The 16748-nt window shown below is 44.4% G+C and overlaps 1 protein-coding gene across 1 annotated transcript in view; it reads right to left on the bottom strand.

The window, feature by feature from the left end:
* The window catches only part of PTCH1 (patched 1), a 67688-nt gene that overhangs the window by 13366 nt on the left and 37574 nt on the right, over nucleotides 1–16748 (bottom strand). Inside the window, exons 9-16 of the mRNA XM_012640062.1 lie at nucleotides 16495–16626; nucleotides 15940–16095; nucleotides 15157–15255; nucleotides 14468–14593; nucleotides 8897–9015; nucleotides 7864–8266; nucleotides 6873–7182; nucleotides 2040–2182 (exon numbers count right to left, since the gene is read on the bottom strand). Of these exons, the coding sequence (XP_012495516.1) occupies nucleotides 2040–2182; nucleotides 6873–7182; nucleotides 7864–8266; nucleotides 8897–9015; nucleotides 14468–14593; nucleotides 15157–15255; nucleotides 15940–16095; nucleotides 16495–16626 (1488 nt within the window). The remainder of the gene's footprint in view (nucleotides 1–2039; nucleotides 2183–6872; nucleotides 7183–7863; nucleotides 8267–8896; nucleotides 9016–14467; nucleotides 14594–15156; nucleotides 15256–15939; nucleotides 16096–16494; nucleotides 16627–16748) is intronic.

Here is a 16748-nt window from a genome sequence, read left to right as displayed (position 1 = left end):
AGAATGGGGCCGGGGGTAAACACACTTCTGCCTAGAGAGAGCAGAAGTGGAGCTTTGCACCAGCATTTACAACAAAGAATAGAATGCCCACTGTTTGAAAGTGTTGAAAATCCCATCAGAACACCTTTGATTTCTTTCAAAGCGTACTTATCGGAGGATGCAATCATCAGTGTGTTTATAACAAACACGCAGTTCTGCAGATGGCCCAGGAATTGGCTGAACCAATTAAATCTGAATGCTAAAAGACTGTCTGCAGCCAAGGCAGAGAATGAACAATCTGGAGAAACATATTTATAGGAGGGGAAGGGGAAAAAAAAACCTGGCAAGAATCCCCATACACGTCTGTGTGCAGTTAACCTCTGTTGTTAACACTGAAGGAAATGCCACCCAGTAAATGGAGGAGAGCTATAAAAATAAAACAACATCTGTATAAATTTTGCTAACACTAGCCTCCTATGACCTGTGCTTTCAAAAAATGCCCAACGCAAGAAAGTGGAAGAGAGTGGTGCACACCCGCGGCCTTTCCAGGCAATCTCAGTTCTAAGAGGTGGTCACCCTCAGTGTGCTGGACCCTCTGCGTGGCCAAGTGTGCTCCCTCTATGGTAGATCTTAGGGGCTTCGCTTAGGTGAAAAATACCGTGAGATTAAGTGTGTGTACATATATTTTATACACATAGAAAAATTGTGCTTCCTGTCTATTTTAGATTCAGGCCTCGTTCCTTACTTTTGGTTTTTTTAAAAAAACAAATGAAAAACACCAGTGACAGCAGTTAATAGAGAAAGAGCAAAGGAAGAAAGCGTGGAGGAGAGTGAGACAACCAGGTTTCAGGGATCTGGATTCAATTAATCCACAGGATATGTAACAACTGTATGTCTTCAAACCGTCTCTGGAATTACATAGTGCAGCTCACGGCCTCCATGCACGCAGCACGCTTTCCTCCCTCCCAGGTGGAGGAAATGGTATCTGGGGGCCTGGCCCAATCACATTCGTCCCATGGAGTCCCTGTGGTCCCTCAAGCCAGCTCAGCTCCTCGGGCATCTCCCCTGCCATCCCTCAGACAGACTCCTCTGCCCACGCCCTTGTCAGACTGACAGCCTGCTGCATGTCGCTATCAAGCAAGAGTTTCACACTCCATAATAACTCTGAACGATGTACTTTGTAAATCTGTCACCTTTAATGCCAGCAAAAAAGGGGAGACAATAAACAGAGCTGCTGAGAAGATCATTAGCATGACGGTTTTCTGCCTGAAGGTATAGCAAGCAGGCTACACAGAGCGAGAGAAGAGGCTCCGTGGAAGCCGAAGGCACGAGCGTGGGACCCATTTGAAAGCTGAAGAGTCCAGCACACTCCTGAACACGCCTGAGGAGTCAAAAGGGATATGCTGGAATCCTAGCCTCTCGAAGAAGGTGCAAATGCAGTTGGAGAACACAACTGCCAAACAGAAACGGCTCCTCTTAAGTAGCAGAGTGAGAACGGCGAGTCCACTCGGATTGCAAGGATCTTCATTTCCATTTGCTTCGCTCAGGACGGAGTAAGCGAAATCACATGCAACAAATCCTCCCATCATTCTAGTAAACTCTCCAATCTCCTAACCCATATCCACCTGCCCCAGATTCTGTTCTGCTCATCTAAACAACTGCTACCCAACAAATCCACCTTTCCATGTTTTAATACAGCCAAGACCAACACGGTGACAAGGACTAGATTTTGGAGGAAGAACATGACAGCATTTCTCCCATCTGAAAGAGCCCGCGTTGTCTGGACTGCCCTTTATTCTGACAATTGTACTAGAGGCAGGTAACACAGCTGTCCCCGCCTGATAGACTAGGACGGTGAGGCTCACTGGCTTGTCTGAGGTCACACCATGAGTGGGTGGAATGAGGTGAATTAGAGCCAACTCAATCCTCTTTCTGCCAGCCACTAATGGCCTCAGGCCTCCGGAGAGCACAGGTTGGGATGGCATGCTGTCAACCAGTCTTTGGCAGGGTAGCTGCCCCACAGCCCTGCTCAACCGCACCCTAGAACCCCCATGGTGTACCTGACTGATGTCGATGGGCTTATCGCCGCTGCCAGTCTGCACCAGGAGTTTGTAGGCAAGGACCCCATCATCCGATCCATTCTTGTAATTGTTTGGCATGATTTTCCCAGTCTCCCAGTCACTGTCAAATGCATCCTGAAGTCCTAGAAAAGGCAAACGTGTGTAACACATTACAACTTTTAACTAGAATGATCCTGGTCCTAATGGGGTGGGCTGAGGACGGGGAGCAGGATGGAGGAATGATGGACATGAACCCAAAACACTGTATTCTACTTCCACTCCAACCGGTAACATCAGGTTTTTCATGAATGAACTGCAGGTTGCTAATAATCATTGCTCCAAAGGGCAAAAGGGAGATGTTTGTTTCTAGGAAACAAGGATATATATTTTACCTTAAAAAAATTAATTCCTCTTCTTTTCTCCCATGACTATTCCAAAAGAGAGCAAGAGAGAGCGAGAGAAAGACACACACCAGGTTCGTTAACCGTTTCGTGCCACATAGGGTGCTAAGCATGGGTTCTTCAATACAACCAGAAATTCCACTCGGAGGGGGAAAAACACATTCAAACTCCCAACTTCAAACAGCAACTCAGCTGCTTCTGGAGCCCAGGGTGAGTGAACACGATTCTGTCAATTTGTTCCATCTGTTCGACTTGTGGAGCTAATACAAGCTGTGGGATCCGCTGCCAGGTTGTGTAAAGATCACAGCCAACACCTATTCACTCTCGCCTGTTCTCTTCCTCTTCGCCACCCTTCCTTAGGAGAGGGGCATGGGGGGAAGGAAGGGAAGGATCTCGTGTGTACTCGTGGGGAAATACCTCACAGGGTAAATTTGGATCCGATTGAGAACAGGAAGCCACAGGCCAATACAAGGAGGCTCTGTGAGAACAGATGACAAACCGCAAGCAGGGGAGGGGGAAGGAAGGCGTGCTGGGGCCTGGGGGATGGGCGCGTCCACCAGCCCACCACACACAGCTGCGCTTGGCCTCTGTAATCAAAACCATCATTACAGACCTGACGGTTTGGCTACAGCTGTAAAGAGATAAGCGTGTTGGAAGAGAAAACAGGGCCCTGGTGACCCGGCCTTAGGGTCTGAGCGCTGGCTGGCGTGCACTCTCCGAGGAGGCTCCTACCCCCTCTCCTCTCAGTCACCTCCCAAGTAGAACTCCCAAGCCCCGGCAGCTCAGGAAACCACAGCTTTTGAGCAAGCTGTACATGTATGGGTTAGACACGGCTGGTAAGAAGGGAGAAGGGCTTATTTCATTTCAGGATACGCCTTGGATGACTTCAAAGACCCCCCCAAAAAAATCTGGTTGTGTTAGTGCGCAGAATGGTCAAGCTCGTGGGGTCTGAAGTTGGGGGGCGGTGGAGGTGGATCATAGGCCCCTTCTCTCTTTTTTTAAAAACTAAATCCTCCTTCCAACACTGCTGGTTATACGAACAATTTGGGGATGAGGATGGTGAGCTTGGTGGTGAAAGGAGTCTCCTCACCCCGCACTATGGGGTGGGAGAAGGGAGGCAGGGCAGGGAGAGACCACCGGGTCGGCTGCACTCCCAACTCTCAGCCTGTTTTTCATAGCAAGGCGTGCACGCAAGCCGTATTGAACAGATGTTATTTTATTACCAAAAGCCCTCTTTTTCTGTTTTTGAAAAAAATAAACAGGAGAGGAAAAACAACCGCTCCCCCTCTGCCCCGCAAAAGGGAGGCCTGGTCTGCTTTCCTCCCCACAATAGAATTTCCATCACTTCGTGACACAGAGCCGACTTTAACCCTCTCCCTCCTGACAGTGAATTCCCAAGAGCAGCCCATGCTTAGTGAACACTGGGCTCTTCTAGTTTCACACCCATCAGCCCTTGTGTAAGTCTAACAACCACCTCATGAGACAGTACCCACTCCCCCTTTAGAGATGGAGATACTGAGGCTTGGAAACGTGAAGTACTTGACGAAGGCCACCCAGCAGGTCAGTGTTGGAGCTAAGCCTAAACTCAGCGGTTCCAGAATCAGCTGGAACCACTCACTGCTCCGAACTGCCCAGAACACACCCTGGTGCCTAAGAAATATTTGTTGAAGGCATGAATAGGATTAGCAGACTTAACTTCGGTACCAACAACTGGTGGCATAGTAGGGGAGCAAGGGTGCCCCAACAACCTGAGGGCAGTTTTAAGGTATTTGTTGGGACACCCTAGGGTGAAACAAAGATCAGATATGGGGAGGTCAACCCTGCTGGCAATTCGATTCATTACCCACCCCACCTGCTAGTCTCTTAGGTACCACTCTACTGGGGGCTCAAAGATGAACAAGAAACAGTCATCTATTCTATGGAGAAGTCCTTTCATGATTAGTATATTTTCTGACTCGTTACCAAAAACCTCAAGTGACACTGGGCTGGCCTAAGTGCATGGACAATATATGACCCTGGACACAAATCAAGGAACACAGATGTGCTTCTGCTGCCTCTTGGCCAACAGTTTATATTCTGACACATACACACTGTAGAAATTTGCAACATTTCACTTATTTTATGGCAAAATCTTAAAATTTTAGTTAGTACTTCTTATAGATATTTTGTACTAAAAATTCTTTCTAGTGTAAAGTTCTGGACTAAAGGAATTGTCCCAATTGCCAATTTTTCTTCAGATATGGGACCCTAAAAAGAAAATGTTAATGAAAATTTTATTTGCATAATTTGGTATGAAATAAAAAGGAATACCACTTGGACCTGTGCATCAGGTTTTCTAAGTTTACCTCATCTGCATGTATGTTTTAAGGTGTAATATGTGGGATAATTTCTGAATCAACTATTATATGTTTTTATCAGTAAAAGAAAAAAACAAAAACTACTGGAATGCTGATAAAGACCAATGTGATGACATGGTTTTAATGGCAAATCCATTAAAAACCAATGAGGCTCCCACCATGAAAAATCAGCTGGGTGTGCTGATGCACACCTGTAGTCCCCAGCTATTTGGGAGGCAGGAAGATTGCTTGAGCCCAGGAGTCTGAGGTTGCAGTGAGCTATAATGATGCCACTGTACTCCTCTAGCCTGGGCAACAAAGCAAGACCCTGTCTCAAAAAAGGATTCTCAAGTCCTGCTGCTTTACATTGGTAAAGGAAACAAAGTATAGAGATAATCTATAATACTCTATAAAAAGGTTAATGGTCTGCATTGCCTAGAGACAATATTCCTTTGCCCCCTTCCCCAACCCGGCCTACTGCGCCATATTGAGCATCTGGAGGAATGGCTGAAGACACTGAAATGCATTCTACACTAACCCTGCTCTGCTCAGATGCTGGCAGTGCACAGCGGATCTCTTTGTCATTTGTGGCAAGTTATTTGCATGTCTTTGGCCAATGGGACAAAAAATGGAAAGCAGGGACTCTCTCCACTGTCTGATTCTTTTAATTCATCCAAAAACCACTGCTTTTAAAACTAAATGTAAAAATATAAGACTTGGAACAAATTCAAGTTCATCTCAGAAGCATATTAAAAATAATAATCATGGCATGTTGTTCTGTTCACCTTCCTCCAAAATAAAAATCACATCTGGTATACATGTATGAACAAAATCCTAGTAACATGAGTCAAAGCCAGAAACTGTGTGGAACCATCCTCAATCAACCTCAAATTGTTTACCATCTCATGGAAACTCACAGGGAAACTGGCTGCTTAATCTTTACATACAAGTGTATTGACTTAAGACCAAAAAGGGCACTTAAATCTGTGTTTAAACAAGACTAATTAAGTGGGAAATTAAGACAATCATTTGGATAATCTAAGCCAAAAAAAAAAATGTTGGGTGCCATAATGATTTGAGTATTCCTGTAAAAGCATTTTTGCTTGAATTGTGTTGGGTAATTATCCTGATTCTCTACTTCCCTTTGCATGTGTCAACGCGGAATTCAGTGAACAGATGTTCTTGGAATCTCTGCATACATTTATACTCAGTCAGTTAGCAGTTAGGGGCAAATGTGGACAATTTTTTTCCCTCCAGTTGACTAATAGTCCTAGAAATGTTTCTAAGTGCAAGTTAAGAAGCCAAGAAAGGCATTTTAAAGCAGAATTAAATTATTTATGAAATAATGTAAAATGTGATCAAGCATTTATAAGTTTACTTCATATGCCAAATCAAAAAATGATCAAAATGAACCCAAATGCAAACTATAGACTCTGGGTGATAATGATGTGTCAATGTAGGTTAACCAATTGTAACAAACACAACATTCTGGCGGGAGATGTGTATAGTAGGAGGCTATGCATGTGTGAGGGGAAAGGGAAAATGGGAAATCTCCATCTTCCACTCAATTTTGCTGTTAACCCAAAATTGCCCTAAAAATAAATTAGAAATAAATAAATTTTTTAAAAGATGGTCAAAATATGGAATTTTGAATTATATCCACTGCTGATCCAAACTCTTGTGGTGCAATAAGCTATAATTTGGCAGCAGATCAGCCTAGAAATTCCACCAACACTTTGATTTCAGTTGGTCACCAAAATAGCCACCATCCATCCAAAAGCAAAGAGCAACAGAAGCATCTGGCTCCATACTTTATAACACACTTTCCCTTTTCCTAATGTGTACTCATAAATTCTTACAGAGGTTTCTGAGTCACTCATTTGAATTATTGGCATTGTCTTACAGGTAAAAGCCAGATTTGGGAGGCTGCCGCAGAAACAGTCCATATAAGAATTTCAAGCAACACTCGGAAGTCATCAATGAGACATGTCAGTGTTACATTATGATCTAACACTTACTTAAGTGAACAAAGGGAACTCGTAGAAGCTGAACACACAAAAGACCAAAAGGACAGCCCCCAGCAGTGCCTGCCTTACCCTGGAGCCAGTCTCTGAAGTAGTGCAGCCACATTTTGGGAAGCTGTTTGTTTTCTTCCAACATGACATACTTCACATTACTGAAACTCTTGTGAAGGTCGTAAAGTAAGTGCTGGATATTCGGGTAGTCTGCTTTCTGGGTGACTATATACATGTTGTAGAAAGAAAAGTATTTGAATTGTGCAGCAATAAAGTCATATTCTCTGGTTTCCCGAGGTACAATGTCTGTGAGGTCCAGCCCGTCTCTCACTCGGGTGGTCCCATAAAGGCTGACCCCCAGCAAGCCCAGGAAAAGGAAGATCACCACAACCTGGAACAGAATAAGAGGCATTAGGTCAGAGCCAAAGGAATGTCACTGACTTTTCCTTGACAAAGATAAGCTGTTTAGTTAATATCTTCTTGTCACCACTACGTTGGCCCTCATGTAGCATGTAGGAGGCGTTCTCCCAGAGGGAAAAAGATAAAATCACAGTAATCATATTTTTAAAGAACCTCATGAAGAATAAAAATGTTTAAAATGTAAGGCATTCTGGGAGGCTGAGGTAGGAGGATTGCTTGAGCTCAGCAGTTCGAGACCAGCCTGAGCAAGAGCAAGTCTGTCTCTAATAAAAAACTGAAAAAATCAGCCGGGTGTGGTGGCGCACACCTGTAGTCCCAGCTACTCAGGAGGCTGAGACGGGAGGACCGCTTGAACCCAGGTGTTTGAGGTTGTAGTGAGCTATGATGGCGCCACTGCACTCTAGCCAGGGTGACAGAGCAAGACCCTGTCTCGAAAAAAAAAAAAAAAGTTTAAAATGTAAGGAGGTGATCTAAATTCATAGAAACACTTGCTACACATAGATTCACTCCTACAGAAGATGAGCTTATTGAAATGGCCCCAAGCTCTAAATGGATCAATTCTTTTAGAGGCCTGAAATGTATCACACTTTAATGAATTTTTTTTTTAATTGAAAAAGAACAAAACTAGAAGCAGTGACTTGTGGTAGATTACCTTGGCTTTTGGTTTCAAGAGGAAAGGAGCATAGTGTTTTTCAGCAAAAGATGAGAGTGTCCACTTGGTACAGGGGGGCTCGAGGCAGTGGAGGCTGGAGTCAGAGAACTGGGAGAGCAGGTCCCTTGTGGAGCTGGTGCTCTCGGGGCTCTGGCAGCTGAGGGTGTCCTGGGTCACGGTGACAGGCTGCACAGAAATCTCCGAGCGCGGCTCAGCGGTGGTGTAGTACACGTGCGTGTGGGGGTCGTACTCTGTGCGGAGCTGCACGGTGGACTGCATGGTAATCTGCGTTTCGTGGGCAAAGCTGTGGCTGCTGTAGGGGGGCGGGGGGCTGTATCGGGTGTTGTCATGGGTCTCTGTGTAGGCCTGAGGTTCGACCTGAATCACTCTGCTGACACAGGGGCTGGAAGAAGGGGAGATGCATTGCAATGTAATGCTGAAACAAGGGAAAATGGTGCTTTTGTTTTTGCCAATGACTGATGATGCCCATCTCACATAGCTCTACCTTAGGAGGAAACATCCTGTCATTGGACTCCACAAACATTGCCCGATTGATCTGGACATAGATGTGAGTAAGGAGGCCAAATGGAGGACTGATCCTAAATGTGACTTACAGAAGCAAGTTACATGATGATTAACCCCTTTAGTGCATAATTCGAAACAAAACAAAACAAAAACACTACCAAAGAACTATATTCTTTTCCTAGATGGGTGTTTTTCAACCTTGTTCTGCTCTAATGCAGAGATATGAAACATTCCCAATAATCACCAACATTGATTCACGACAGAAGAAATGACCACGTGTATCAGAACCTTAAGGGTTGTGAGAATGCTCAGTTGGGGGTGGGAAGAAGCCCAGGGACTCAGATGTTCCCCAAGGAAAGCACCCTCTGTCCAGTATCTCCCCTCCCTCCATCACACCAGTGCAAAACTTGTTAACTACGTTCCCTCATAAGTCCATAGACTGAGAGACTTCTGTAATAGTACCACTCTGTACCCAACCAATAAAGGCCATGGCAGCTGAAAAATGTACCTTGTAAAACAGCAGAAAATATCCAATCTCCTGTCCTCCCGTCGATATAAATCCATGCTGAGAATTGCAGGAAAAATGAGCAGAACCATGGCAAAATTGAACACTACCACGACTGCCGCCTGGAAGCAGAAAAAAAAATTTAGAGGTCACAAATACGCCTCCTCCCAGAGGGTCTGCCTTGAAAACAAAGATGCTTTTAAACAATATTTTTCTTTCACTTTCCTATCAAAGTGTTTAAAGTTGTGAGGGGCGTTAGAGGTCCTCACCGTTTTGCCACTCTCCCATCATTAAGAGTGCATTTGTCTGGAATAGGCCCATTCCTTCTGATCCTTTCCATCTCTGACAAATTCCTGGAACCCATGAGGTACAAAATAGGAACTAAACTACCAATGTCGTGCTAGTAAACTAACCAAACCAAACCAAACGCAGGCAGAACAGAACACACTTGAGATGTTTTAATTTAAAACAAAAAGCAGCATTTCCCTTCCAGAACATTTCTAAGAGCTCATGCAACCTTGACTTTGTATTTAAAGATCTGTATATAAAGTGGATCGAGTATATCAAAATGTCACCTTTAAAACATGAAATAAAATTTCACACACGTCCCCCGAGGTTTTTAATAGGCACATTCCAAATAGCCTCTGGAGTAGCCTGTGGGGTGTGCGAGTGAGTAACATAAAAGGTCAAGGAGAGTTAAGCAGAAAGAAATTCCTGTGTGTGATTATAGGACGCAGAATAAATAAGTACAGATTCAAAAGTCACTCCATAACCTAGAATAAACATGGGGCTAGATTCTGTGGTGCTTTGGCAAATCTCCTGCTGACCTAGTAAAAATTATAAAATTGGGCTGTTAATAGGGGAAAGTCAACAGAGGACAGTTGAAAGGGCTATCCTGTTCAGAAAAGCAAGGCAAAAAACAGCATAATAGAAAAATGGAACTGGAATGCTAAGTAACCAAGAAACAATCAGACACTTTTTTTAAAAACGAAAAATTCTTATGAGGTTTTCCAAAGAACTGCCTAGCTCAAAGACCTTCTCAAACTGGGTTCATGTCTCAGGGTGAGAAAAGAAAACCTGGCTATAACTGGTACCTAAGAAATCAAGGGAGAACTTCACAAAGGGCTTTTGATGGCAACTGTGAATTTATGCTCAAAGTGAAATAGCATGCCCGGGTTCTGGACAGATGCCTTTCGATAATTAATTTCCTGTCAAGTCTATAAAACCATAAATGAATCCAAAGTCTCCATCTAAAAATTACTTAACCCCTTTCTTCTTAGTCTATCTTAAAAGTTGCTCATCAATTCAAAAATGAAAAGCATGTTAACTTACCACTTTATGGTACACAAGGTACTTTAAAGACCTGTGTGACAGGCCTGTGGGAATGAGCACATCACTACCGTGACTAGAGAATCTGCCTAAGAGACAGATACTTTAAAATGTTGAGTACTGTGCTGGGTGATGGAGACGCAGAGACAAAATCCTGCTCTCAAGGACTGACACAGCAAATTACAGTCCTGACCGGTAAATGTAGTAATAAAAGCAGGAACTGGGATCCAGAGCAGCTCAGAAGAGAGAGAGAGCGTCCGCGTGGAGTGCTGAGGAGGGTCGGTCAGGGGAAGTTCCCTGGGAGATGTTTCAGCAGGGTTTGGGAGATGAAAAAGAGGTTGGGCAGGATCAGAGAAAGGACAGATGCTCTGTGTGGAGGCAACAGGGTAGGCAGTGTTCAAGACGGGGACAACCCCTCTTGGACACTGTCTCAAGTCATTCAGTACTGCTGGGATGTAAAACTCAGTTTGGCGAAGAGAAAGGAGAAGCAATGAGTGTCAGGTGGTTAATACCAGATGCATTCAATTCCCACAGCAACTCGGAGGGAGATGTTCTTATTGCTATTGACACTATTACCTTAATAAAGATCCCTGAGGTGCAGAGTAACATCACCTGTCTGGGGTTGACCAGTAAATCAATTCATATGGGGGCTTGATGCAAAGCCCTCAGCCCAACTGAGAAGTGGGAGTTCTTGTGAGATCCGGCCACTTCCTGAGAGGATGTATGTGGACTGGGTTAGGATTCCTGACCCATCAGACAGTAGGGGATGCCGGAAAGAACAGGTGTGATTCTAAAGGAGACTGTCCATTTTCAGGAAAACGTAATCCTAGGGACAGAATCCCTTTAGCTCTTTATATCACAGTCATGTTTAGAATTCAGGAGTAGAACGTAGAGAAGCAGCGCTGGACGGAAGTTCATACGGACACGGAGTGCAGAGACTCTGACACAGGAAGCCACACTAGTGCACACACAGGGAGCTGCCAGGGCCAACACCGCTGCTCACTGCAGTGGCCGGGGAATTTCTCTGACACGGCCTCACTGATCAGAGGACTCTGACAGGCACCTTGCTCTGTCTTTCATGATGGAAGGGAAGGGATGAGAGAAGAACCCCAAAGCAGAGTTCCATCTAACTCACTTCCTGAAAATACACTACATATATAGGGAGAAACGTTTTCTGAAAAGAAAAGAGCAGAACTTCAACATCCCCAAAAGTGCAACAAAACAGTAAAAACAGCAAGGATTTCTCAGTAAGGGACCAGAGTCACCACAGAGGCCAAGGGGAGTTTAAGAAATTCTAAGTAAATCAGAAGCAATGTAGGGATCATCTTGCATTGTGAATCAGTTCTAGTTACCATTTACCAAGGAAAAATTGGACTGCTGCTAAAAAAAAAAAAAAAAAAAAATTCTAGTTACTGTGCTTGCAGGAAATATCCCATCCCCCCAAAGCATCTATGGCTGAGACACTTGCAGAGGGGGCCCCAGTCTAAAGCCCCTTGCCATTTGGAGCAAGGGGTTCTGTTCTGGGAGTTTTCATTGAGGAACAAACACTACTGGGTTATCAGCAAGCCCTAGCGCAGGGCATTGGTCCCGAAGGATTACAGATGGTGCACTGTTTTTTGGTATAGAGGTGGCATTTGGACAGATGGAAAAAGGTTCATAAAGAGGTTTAAGATAGTTTCTTTGTGAAAAAAATAAATATGTATTTATTTTGGTCAGGCTACAAAATTGGGGAAGTTCTACGGGGAAAATTCTGTATGGTAACATGGGTTTATTATTGGGCAGAACCACTTTGGGTCTTTTCCTTTTGATGCTTAATCTGTAGTATCTTACAAATATAAACACAAATGAATACCCAGTCACAATTTAACACAGTTCACTAAAGGGAGAGAAGCTACTTGTTCACTTTGAATGTTAATATTCAAAGGAAAGAAAACAGGGTAAAATTCCTGAAGGCCACTGCAAAAATCATTGCATGTTCTTTCTCTCTTTTCCTTTTTTCTTATGTTTTCTTTCCTTTTTTTCTTTTTAAGACAGAGAATGAGCCAGAGTGTCATGGGAAGCCATTCTTTAATAAATGAGGACTCTTGGAAGCTATAGATGCAATTTTCTGAAGTGATACTCCAGTGGCTTGAAAAGAAATGCAAAACCCACAGTACTCATTTCATCTCTGTAAGGTGCTTACCTTGGGAGAACTTAGCGTACTGGATTTTCTAAAAGGCTACTCCTCGTAAGGAAACCTCAGGTAGCTTTTCAGACCACCACACCATAGGATATCATTAAAGGAGAGTCTGCCTTGTTGAATCATCAGAATGTACTGAGAGAGGAGAGGAGAGAATGAGAGAGAGGGAAAAGAAAAGGAGTGTGAGAAGATAAGAAAGGTGGCGAGGGGAGAGGCAAGCAGAGAAGAAGGGGGAAAGGAGAGAGAGCAAGGAGGCAGGGGCCCCCCCAATAAAAGACTCTTAAAACAATTTCTTGAGGCCAGAACCTGTTGCTGTATACAAAACAAGAATGGGATACAAGAAGGCGTGGAGCAGTTGCACGCCTGTGCAAAAAGGCATTCTAAAACTTTAGTTGTACCATTTATTTAGTGAGCATTTTTGACTCATCTTTCATATTACTAAGCAGTTACATATATTTTCACTTTCCTTGTGTTTAGGTCCCAGTTTCAGATTTGAACTTTATTCACTGATTTGCTATTTCTCTGTATGTTTATAATACCAATAAACTCTTTTTTTGTTTCTTTTGGGTTTGGTAGTTATGGTGATTGGCACAAAATCTTTTTTCATGTTACATCTTACATTAAATATTAAGGATGCCTCAAATCACAAACCCAGTAGGATCATCAGCTGCCCAGGCCTCTATTGGTAATCAGTGAAATGAAATTCAAATACATTATTGATTGGTTCTTTTTTATATGGTAAATATGAAGACTAAGGAAAGAGCCAAACTTGTTGACAAGAGTATAAACAGAAGGCTGATTCATGATTTGTCCATTTCTGCTCCTGGTCACAATCCTCAGGACCTTCTGGTGAGCAAAGAGAATAAAGCAGCGTGAATGAGCTGGGCATAGTAACAATTTAAAAAGCGACCCCAGCATCGTTTCCTTTAAAAACCTGGCCATCTCATTCATTACACAACATATTGTAACAAAGAAAGAAAGGGGAAAGCCAACGTTCCTTTCATCTTTCTTTGAAAACAAATGAGGTTTTAAAATTTGAAATTACTCACAAAACTCCAGTAATACCTTGAGATATTGAAACCCTAGACCACTTTGGGCTCAGGAAGACCACGCCACAAACTGGTCAGGTCTCTGCTTCATCTGCTGTGTGGACTGATTTCAGGATTCTTATGAGCTTCAAGTAGCTCAAGGGCAATGTCAGTCATTTGCTCCAAGCACAGAACGGACTGTATCTGCATCCTGACTCTAGGGACCTCTCCATGCTTGTAATTCACGTAGGCTGAATCTTTGTTTAGAAAAATAGCTGTGTGACCTCTGAGTGTGAAAGGGCCTGGTTTGGAAGGACAGGACAAATCCTGAGGGAGGCAACATGCTCTGTGTAGGAAAGTGAGAGAAAGTCTGAGTTTGTTTGGGCAGCCTGAGAGGGGAGCAGGGGACCAAAAGAAAAAGAGAAGAGGGACAGGAGAGACAGAGGCCAGCTAAGGAAAGGGAGGTGGGAAGCAAGGGTGCTCCAAGGAACACCCTGCAGGAAATCCTCCAAGGCACACTGGCCAGTACTCCCCTATGGTGCTATGTGACATGCGGTTTCAAGTGGCCATCTAGTCTGGCCTACACACAACCTCATCTTATGTCAATAAAGTCTGCTCTACACAGCTGCCTTGGGTGGAGTTCCTTTGGGGAAAGAAAAGAAAGAAAGGGTGTCATGTTTGGGTTGAGGTGGCCAGCAGGGGCGCGGAGTAATCAGACACTGAGGAGAATTTAGAAGCAGGAGACGGCCCAGAAGCTGGCTGGGCAGGGATGAACCCAGAGGACCACATGGAGTGGCCCGATACTATTTAACTTTGACTATAAAGGAAAGGGCATCTCTGGAAGGCCACAGGCATCTGGGCTATAGGGCTTGAAAGGAAGGAAAGAGCCCTAGAATTTAATATATTTTTTGGAGGGAGTGTCAGGGTAATAGCTTAAAGCAGCATCCACCCAGCTGAACAGAGCCCCAAACACTGGCATGCTACTGAGCGTCAGCGCCTCGCTCGGTACCACCATGGATTTCACCACGGGAAACTCACCTGGAGGGAGAACGCCCGCAGAGCCGGAATCGGGATCAACGCGGCCATGAAGAAGGCTGTGACGTTGCTGATGGATGTGAGGGCCACGCTGGCGCCTGTGCGCTTGAGGCACTCCCCGGTCCTGTCCTGAGGATGAGAAACCACAGGGCTAAGGGCACAGGCTGTGTGAGCAGTTCAGATATGTGGCAAAATAACACAGCTATAGTTTATGACGCTGGCGTAGGGGACAAGGAGGAGCTGTGGCTGCCTCGCCCTCCGCACCAGCACCATTCGGTACTGTCTGTGCAGTCCCGTGCTCCTTGTGCTTATCCCTGTCCAAAGCAGAAAGCTGCAAGATGAGGACTTAAGAAAAATTTTAATATGATTTTAAAATGTAAGGGGGTGGCAAAGTGACAGAGAATCCCAGAGAAGCAAACGTGGGCTTTGGAAAGGTACAGCAATTAAAGTATGAAGTGTCTGAAATAAACACCCATATTGCTAAAGGCTCTCCAAATGGAGCTCTTGGAATTACCCCACAGCTGATACCTGTCTTCAGATTCTTCCAGCTTACTATATTTATTTAGGGCCAGTAACGTGTCATTGTCACATGGGACTGAAATATCTACTTGGCCAGATTGAGAAAAATTAAAGGACAAATACTCAGGAGCTGTGGGTGTCCCCAAAGCTTTCTTCTTTTGTTTTTCTGTTACCTCAAAAGGGATTCTTTTATTCTGTCCTGTTTCACTAAAGGCATGGGCCAGAAGAAAAACATCATCCACACCAACACCAAGAGCAAGAAATGGCAAAACCTGTAGCGAAAACAGAGGACGGTGGCATTAGATGTAAGAGACTGAATTCAGATAATTCTACAGCAATAATATTTAAAACATTGCCACCAGTGCTCATAGCAGTTACTCCAAGGAGAGATTATATTTCCTGACAGTGAAGAATTTATTTTATCTGATAGTTTATACCCCCAGCGACTGACAGTTTCAGCTCACAGTAGATCTTGTATGTTTCTATTTCTAAGGTCTATGTATGATCATTTTTTTAAGTTAATAAAATGAGAAGGAATTTAACTCATCTAAAGTGATGGTTCTCAGAGTGTGATGCCTGGACCAGCATCTTTGGGAACGGGCCAGAAGTACACTCTCTCAGCCCCTGCCCCAGACCTACTGAAGTAGAAACCTCTGGGGGGTGGGGCCCAGCAATCTGAGTTTTCACAAACCTTCCAGGTGATTCTAATGCCCACTAGGATTTGCGAACCACAACCCCAGTAAATGATATAAATTTCTCTATTAACCAACAAGCCCATCGGTTTGTGCCCACTGCCCCGAGGGGTCCGTTTAGAGATGACACTCCCCTAAGACAACAGGCATCCTCGTGGAAAAGCCTGGAAGACCCTTTAGGTGAGATGGACACAGGAGGCTGGCTGGGCCAAGCCTGGGAGGGGTATTTGTCAAGGGACAGCGGATGAATGGCTCCTTTAGTACCTGAGTTGTCGCAGCGTTAAAGGAAATTCCGATCAATGAGCACAGGCCCAATCCTGCAGCCACTGACAGTGCAACCAACAGGACACCAGCCAGCCCCACGGCACCCTGGGACTTGGAGCAGTCCCAGCGCAGCATGGTTAAGCAGGCATAGGCAAGCTGCAAGCAGAACAATTGGGGGGAGGGGGGAGGAATGAAAGGGGAAGTGGAGAAGGGGAAGGGGGGGACACAAAACAAAAGCCAAACATTAGAATGTGTAATGATTCTAATGTTTCCCCCCCATCACCCCACATTAAAAGGTAGAACTTATGAAATCCAACAACAACAAAACTTTACATTAAGGACATCACACAAAATGATATGAGTGGGCGAACCGCAAATGGGGAAAACTGCTTTATATGACCACTTTTTAAACCGTTATGAAGCTGAGCTCTCTCTGTCTTGGATGCATGTGTATGTTAAAAGCAGTTAAAAAAGCAGGCACGGTCATGGAAAGATAAAAACTTAAAAAAAAAATCCCAAAACCCAAACCCCCCGGAGCACAGACTTGATCATTACCATCAGTAAGTAGCCGCTAGCCACTCGGATGACACTGACATCAGAGAAGGATTTTAGGATGTCGTCCAGCGTCGTAGTGGTGAAGGAAAGCACCTTCTGAGTGGAGTTCTGTGCGACGCTTTGATGAACCACCTGTGGTCACAACATAAGGCTAAATTCCCAAAAGGAATTAAAGCTTCCACAAGCTTCGACAGCACAGACCTCAGGTAACACATCCCACCCCTACTTTGTTTCTGATGCATTGAAAAAAAGTT

Source organism: Propithecus coquereli, unplaced genomic scaffold (assembly GCF_000956105.1).
Source record: "Propithecus coquereli isolate 6110/MARCELLA unplaced genomic scaffold, Pcoq_1.0 Scaffold147, whole genome shotgun sequence".
In the NCBI taxonomy this organism is placed as follows: Eukaryota; Metazoa; Chordata; class Mammalia; order Primates; family Indriidae; genus Propithecus; species Propithecus coquereli.
Note: the sequence above shows the minus strand (reverse complement) of the source record. Positions and strands in the feature narration are given on the sequence as shown.